General features: G+C 29.6%; 1 protein-coding gene across 6 annotated transcripts in view; it reads left to right on the plus strand.

The window, feature by feature from the left end:
• cnc (cap-n-collar) overlaps positions 1-7770 on the plus strand; it is a 470532-nt gene that overhangs the window by 21758 nt on the left and 441004 nt on the right. The window contains exons 1-2 of one of the 6 annotated variants that reach the window (XM_067049124.1): positions 841-1387; positions 2656-3074. In XM_067049124.1, the coding sequence (XP_066905225.1) occupies positions 2688-3074 (387 nt within the window). In that variant the 5' untranslated portion in view covers positions 841-1387; positions 2656-2687. Of the gene's footprint in view, positions 1-574; positions 743-840; positions 1388-2655; positions 3075-7770 lie in introns of those variants that run through there. The other 5 variants (XM_067049123.1, XM_067049121.1, XM_014417770.2 and 2 more) reach the window with 5 other exon arrangements.

A 7770-nucleotide genomic window follows, 5' to 3' on the forward strand; every position in this document is an offset into this window, starting at 1 on the left:
ACTCCTCTTCGATTTTTATTTTTTTAAATTTATTTTTTATTATTATTTTTTTTTATTTTTATCATTTTTTTTATTACTTTTATCATGCCATAGGCGTTGATGACCTGAGGGTTTTACGCCTTTAAGCAACAATCAACAACAACAGTGTACATACATCCTCAAATATAGCAATAGGGTGGCATTGTCGTGTCTGTTAGTATTAAATAAATAATGATTTTTACAAGTACCTTGTTTAAGGCAGCTGATAAGCCAAAGCTGTTCAGAAAATAATTTGAAGTATCCCATCTATAATCTGAAGGGCCCCCATATCAGGTTAAAGATGGCCCTGTTCTAAAGGATGATTTGCAAGTTTTTCTTTATGATAAATAATTTATTAAAACATATAGTGTTACTTCAAATATCTATTGGTGATTTTAAAAAAAATAACTTTGGTTGCACCATAATGAAAACATCAATTTTTTTTCAAGGGCACAGGCATTATCCCCACCTCTTCATCGAAAACATCCCCACTTCGTAAACAGTCTCTAGTATTTCTTATCAACTATTGTATGCGGCATTAGTTCCATTTCCGATGCCATCAACTTCCGTTACGACCCTGAATAAGTTAAGCAGTAGATCGAGTTGAAGAATTAAAACGCTTTTTCAATTTGATGTTCAACTGTGGTATTATAATACTGACAGAATTCAAAATAGAATGCCGAAAATTATAGGGATGAAATTATGCGCATGTTGTTTGAAAAAGGTAAGTAGCGGAAAGAGTAAGAGACTTGCTGATGTGCTTGTTGAAAGGATTCGTTTGTGCATGTTTGGATGCCTCCCTGGTGGATTGTGGTTGCTTGCTGGAATACATTCATTTAATACATTTTTTTGAGTATTTATCCTTTCAGCGAACTTTGTTCACTTATAGGACATTGTGAAAGATGAAGTAAGGACGGCGGCAGATGTGATTACGTCACTAGCTCCCGGCATGCACTGCGATGCCTCACTCAGAGCGCTCTGTGTCAGCCCGACCGTAGGCAGGGAAACGTCTTGTGCTGAGTCATTCTTGCGTATTGTGTTCAAATATTAATTATTTTCCCTTTCGAGTGTTTCATATTGTAGTTAATACATCAGTGATGTCCAGAAGTGGGAGAATGTGTTGAAGTCGACTTTATTTTGTCCCAAAATGGGATTTTGTTCTCTCTAAACCGGTGTTTTCGGTTTACATCGTTTATCACCGGTTGTTTTTGACGACTTTTTAGGACGAATATTTTTTTGTGACTTTAGTGTTGAACAGTGTTGATCTTATATATTTCGAACCTTCAATAAATATACTAACTTAGAAACTGTCAAGTGTTGTGCCCTTGCCTTTGGGTGGTTATATCAATTTGATCTGTTTTTATCATAGGTAAGGTTGGTTTTTATTCTTCTATTCTATTAAACTAAATATAGTTTTTATTTATTTTATTTTTTTTATCACAGAAATAATTTAAAAAGTAATTAACAATCAAGTACCAAAAAGAGAGAGGTTTCATTTAGGTTATAGTCGTTTTTGAATTTGAATTTTCCCTATTTGGTTGATTTATTATTCTTAATTAATATGATTCATATTTATTTTAAACAACTCCCAGAGTAAAATTCAAGTACTTAACCTCTTAATAAAACTTAATTTATTTATTTATTTTTTGTTATTGAAATAAGGCTACTGAATGTTATCAGTTTGTATTTCTAGGTTTTATCATACTTCAATGTTTATCAATGTTTGATATTTTCAAATAGAGTATATTTTAAAGGTTAATAAATGTGGACTATTTGTTACATGTCCTATGTATCTGTTATATTTCTTGAATATTGTAAGTTGAAAAGATGATAAAAAATAACTAAGCCAAGAAGTGTTATTTATTCAACTTTCAAATTGTCTTTTGCAACTTAGTCATAGCTTTGTTTTCCTTTTGTGGTCACAGTTTCAGCTTTCTAGCCATCAAAGTTGGCATTTATGAAATAATTTAACTGTAAAATGGAGAACTCAGATAGATGTGTTTTCTCAATAAAAACAATTTTTGCTGGTCTAATTTTTGTAATCGACCATTCAACTGTTGTTAATTTACAATTAAAATAATAATTTTATATTGATTTAGAACATTGCCAATGTTTAAGTGATATAACTGAATGGGCAATTAGGTAAATGACTCTTTATATTTCCATTTATTTTTTTCTAAACCCAAAACCCTGAAATCTATTTATATAATATATCACTAACTGAAATATTTGATTGTACATAGTATTTTTAGATAAGAGCTATGGTATCAGTTCTTTTGTTTGATAAAATTTGTACATTTAATTCAAAATTTTACTGGCACAAGTCTGTTGGTGCGAATACTCTGAGCTAAATTTAGTTTGGCCCTCTGCTATATAGTGAGGTGCCACCGTGTCACCAGGCTCACTCTCTTTTTTGGACTTGTGAACTGCTAATATTTGGTCACTTTCCACTTAGATTATGTTTAATAGTTTGGCTTCATAATCATTAAACCTTGTCATGATTAGTTAAGAGTGGTTATAAAATTTATTTTAATTTTGTAAACAAAGTAGGTGTTCCAATTTACTATGTTTTGTGTTATTTATTTATGAATAAGCCTTTTCAATATATTTGTATTGGTTTATTTTTATTTTTTCCAGAATGACTGATTGCTAAAACAAAGATCAGAAAAATGATGTTGTCACTTAAAAAAGTATACAGGGACGAGCTCCTTCAGATTGCTATTTTGTTGAGCCTTCTCCGTGTTGAGCCCAATGAATGGTCAGCTCGTGTTCCTGCTATAGGTGTGGGTGGCCCAGATGCTTGGGAATATTCCCCACAGGACATTAGGGTCCATCCGAAATCCCTTCTTGTTGATGATCAACAGGTGTTGAGTGAACTAAGTTCCTTAGGGCGATATAATCGGGTCGCAAACCTTTGGCAGAATGTGACAGCTTATATGGGCCTTACAAACAATGATGATGAAGTTGCTTCAACCTCCAGAGGCGATTTAGGAGAACCCTCGCCAGACTGGGGATATTTGGAAGAGAATCATGATGACGATCTGCTTACTCCTGAGGTTAACATTTTTATGTTTTATGTTGCTATTGTCTAATATTTTTAATAGTGTATTAAAATGCATGAATTAATGTATAAATTGCATGACTAATTCTTATTAATTATTGATCATTGGTATTTGATTTACACTTCATAAATAGCTTTAGTTGTTATTTATCATCTTATGTTTAAATAAGGTTTTTGGAATTCACTGGAAAAAAAATTATCTTCTCTTGAGCTATAGTATGATTAATAAATTTTGAAACTGAACTTTCATATAATAATATTTGCTTGCCGAATATAATTTTTAAAAAATATTGGCTTATTACAGTTATCATCATTGAATGTCCTTCAGTTCTTTTTGAAACAGTTTATAATTATCATTATTTGCCTCGGGTATTGTTTCATTGTAATGCCGTGGGAATGCAGTGCTCATTGTGATATTCATGTGTTCCCTTATTACTATTAATGTCTGTTTTATTTTTCAAAGGCATTACAAAAGCTGGGACTGCTGTGAAAATTTTTTTTATTAATATAAAAATGTTGTAATGGGAATAACCACCCTTTTTCATTAAGCAACTTGTAATTTGGGATTGCTTAGTTTCAGTACTCTTTCCTGCTACAACAAAAAACAATTTTTTTTATAAGAATTTGTAATTTAACTTGGATAGTAGTAGTATGAAATTTTTCAATATTACAGCACAATCATGTGTTAATATCCTGATTTTATTTTAGTGTTCTCCATTTGTCATCGTTGGTTATAGATATTCACATTGTCATTTCCCAGAAATATTTTTTTTTTTAATTTAGTAATTCTTAACTTAACTGTTACATAAAATAAAGGGTTCTTTTTTGATCGATAAACTTGAGTGTAGTAAAGGTATGTCGAAACTCCTTGATTTTTAATCATGTGTGCCAAATTAGCTTTGGTATATTATTACTTTATTTTAAGTCTAAAAATCTATTTTACTATAAAAAAGAGGATTTCTGTATATTGATCATTAAAAAAAAAAGAAAAAGTAATGTGTACCACTACATGAGGATTCGAGGATGCAGTACTTGTATGGAAGTTCTGTTACTAGTGATTTGGTTAGAATCAGGTTCGAACACCATATTTTTCCCCAACTAAGAGTACCCACTTTTGGAGACTGGGTGGATGCCGGAGGGCTAACTTAAGACTACAGTGAATAAATAATATGAAAAAAGTATTTACCATGGCCGGATTAGAACCTGGATTTTGTAACATTGTGCCTTACTAATGACCTACTCACTCCCACATATTGATCATTATAAATGTTTATAAAACTTAATTTTTAAATTGCTTCTCAAAAATTTCTCTTTTGCTGTTAATTTAGTTGGTACGTAGAAATAATTTCTTAATTTCTATGTTTAATGTTTTTGATCTAAAAATTTGAGTTACTTTATTGTTTCAATTTATGAAATAGTGATCAATCATGTCTCTTGACAACTTGCTATTGGGTGGTTTAGTATGTCTTTTAGTTCTTTCAATCAAATTTTGTTGAAAAAAAAATATAGATTTTAGTAGAATACTCAAAATTATGAGAAAGTAGCCATTAAAAGAATATATAATTAATATATTGTAATTCAGTGCCTAACATGTCTGCTTCTTTGTAACCTCAAGCCCATCAGCTCATTTTCAATCATTCACTTTACAGGCAAAAAGTATGTAACCAAAATGGTATATTATAGTAAAACAAAATTTAATAATATGTTTGAATATAATAATCTTTAAAAAAGTATCCTTAATTGGGTAATAATCTGGTGGTCTAACATGATTCTGACCAAATCACCTCCTTGTACAACCGTTGGTCTAGTAACAATACTTCCTTAAAAAGTACTGCACCCTTAACCCTTCATGGGTTTAATTTAATTGGTTTTTTAATCCATAAAATAATTATTATAACATAAAATTTGTATAGATTACTGCTCATTAGCTCTCCAAATAGTCAGTTTCCAACATTCCAGGGATACTCTAAATATGTAATTACAGTTTCTTACGTTTCCTTTTGAGGTAAATTGTTCACATATACACACAAGTCATTAAACGACACTTAGTTTTTGAATCAAAGGACTTCAAAATGTCTATTTCCATCCATATTTACGTAAAATTAAACTTGTATTTTTCAAGCAGAACCCAGAGGAAGTACAGTAAAAAATTATATTGTATATCTTGTGATCTCATTCAATCTACCAATTGGCTTGATTCATACAGGATTCTAAATATTTTTTATACAAACTAAAATTAATTTTGTTGTCCCAATACCTCTGACATTGTGGAAAACTTGAGAGCTATTTTCTTACTCCTGAAGTGTGGTCTATTAACTTCAGTGGTACATATAGGTCGATTCGAAGTCGTGAAGAACGAAACTGTTTATATATTTCATGGTATAGTTATAAGCATTCCAAAATCCATTTCAATATATGGAAATTACTTAAATAAATCGATATCATGCGAGTTATTTGTATGAAGTTTTAATTTGTATATGAATGGTGCAATTTTTTTTAGTTGGGTTTGCGACAAGTGGCAACATATACTGTCTCAATTCCAAGTCCTGTACAAATGCTTGGTCAACAAAGGAAGCAACAAACGTCATCCACACGTTTGTTTTATTCTTTTGACTTAAATAATTAATCGGCTATTAAATTCGATTTACCTATTTTAATTATACTAAGGAATAAAAAAAATACAGGCGAAATGAAGGATACGCAAATTAGGTGATAGAGTATACAAATTCACGGAACTGGTACTACTTACCCTATAAATACTACTATAATTCTAGATTTTTAAAAATCAAATATTTGTTAATTTAACTACCCAAAAATGTGTCTTTATAAACTTATATTTGCCCTGTGTTAAATAAAAAATAAACTGTTACAATTTATTGACAAGTTTTAAAACAAAGAATTTACACCGAATCGATAGAATTTTTAAAGATACATTCTTAAAATGGAGTTAATTGTTGAATCTGAAGTTTGGGGATATTATTTAATTAATTAATATACAGAGAGCTCAAATTTTAATCTGTTGGGAATTATATATCAAGGCACACGTGTGGTTGCAGTACAAGCGCCCTTTGATTTATGCCCTAAAACCGACACTCAGCGGACGGCCCCAAATTTAAGCTAACTTGCCAATCCAAATAACGCTTCTAGGCGCATGCGCTACAAGTTTGGCAAACGTGTAGATACACCTTTCTTGAATGCTCATCAAAGGAGGACCATGTTTTGGTTGATTTTTGTTCTAAAATCGAAAGATGGGGGATCTCCCTCCGTGGAGGCCTTTCTATTCCAGGAGGCATTTATACTAAGAATAGACGTCTATACTAACTTTGTGAAATATAATTTTGTTAAAACATGTTTTTTTAAATTCCGCACTTCATAGAAAGTAAAAGATCGCTGTTAATGCTATTTGTATTCAGAAGAAGATGAATCATTGTTATATAATTAGCTTTAAAGATTTTTAATGGTCTTCATTAAAAAAAAAGAAAAGAAAATATAATTCCAATAAGTAAATTCATCATTAACTTTCTGATGCAGTTATAAGTTTTGATTACAGAATAGTGTTAATTTATAATTTTAGCTATTATGCGTTCCCAAAACTTACTAATAGTTCTGAAACTGCTAAAAACGTTTTTGTTTATGAAATCTATTGTCTATTGTTTAATTAAATGGTTTCAGTTCCCTCCGATTTCTCGGAATCAGATGTATAAGCTAATTAGCAATGCAGTAAAATAATTTAACTTTTAAGTTCCTTCATATAATTAATCTACTACATTGCTGATTTCGTAATTTTAATAGCGCATTTTGCACAGTTGAATTTTTAAAATGATATAGTAAAGTTTATTATTAATATATATGTATATTGCAGTTAATTTTCACGTAGGGACTTATCTCCCCCATAGATTTGTTACTTAAAATATATAAGAATAATTTTGTAGCATGCATACAAAAATTGTAAAACTAGTGAACTAGAGTAGAGCTTGTGTTGCCGAAATATAATAACAAAGGAGAAAATAAATAATGATTTTTTTTCTATTTTGTATGTATTACTATTAATTTGAATGCTCTAAATTAAAAAGAAATATATTTTAAGCTCTTTTCTCAAAGACATTAGTATGGTAGCTATTTAGGTTGGTTTGTCAATTTAAAAGTAGTATAATATGTATAAGTAAAATTCTGTGATTTATAAAAAATATAATTATAAAAATCATAAACTACAGTAATGAAGCCTGTTTTGCCGAAAGGCAGTAAAGAGAGTAAATAAATAAATAATGATTTTTTTGTTATTTATATTTTGTGTTTATTTATTATTTATTAATTTAAATTTTCTAAATTAACAGAAAATATTTAAGCTTCTTTCTTAAGGACATTAGTATGGTAGTTGGGTTGGTTTGTCAGTTTTAATAGTTCGTAAAGTAGTGTGTTTTGTGTAATTAAATTTTTAAAATAATGTTTTAAATTTTATTATATTTATTTATGTAGCAATTCACTGTCATATCGAGACTAATCTTCCCCATAAATTAATGACTGAAAATTTAAAAGTATAATTTGTGATATTTAATTGTAAAACTAATGGACTAGAGTAATGAAGCCCGTGTTACCTACCGAAAGACAAGAAAGGGAAGGGAGTAAATATATAAATATGATTTTTTTTTTTTAATTTGTTTGTATATATTTAATATTAATTAAAAATTTCT

Source organism: Halyomorpha halys, unplaced genomic scaffold, assembly GCF_000696795.3.
Source record: "Halyomorpha halys isolate HHAL.00 unplaced genomic scaffold, Hhal_1.1 Scaffold168.1, whole genome shotgun sequence".
NCBI classification, from domain to species: Eukaryota; Metazoa; Arthropoda; class Insecta; order Hemiptera; family Pentatomidae; genus Halyomorpha; species Halyomorpha halys.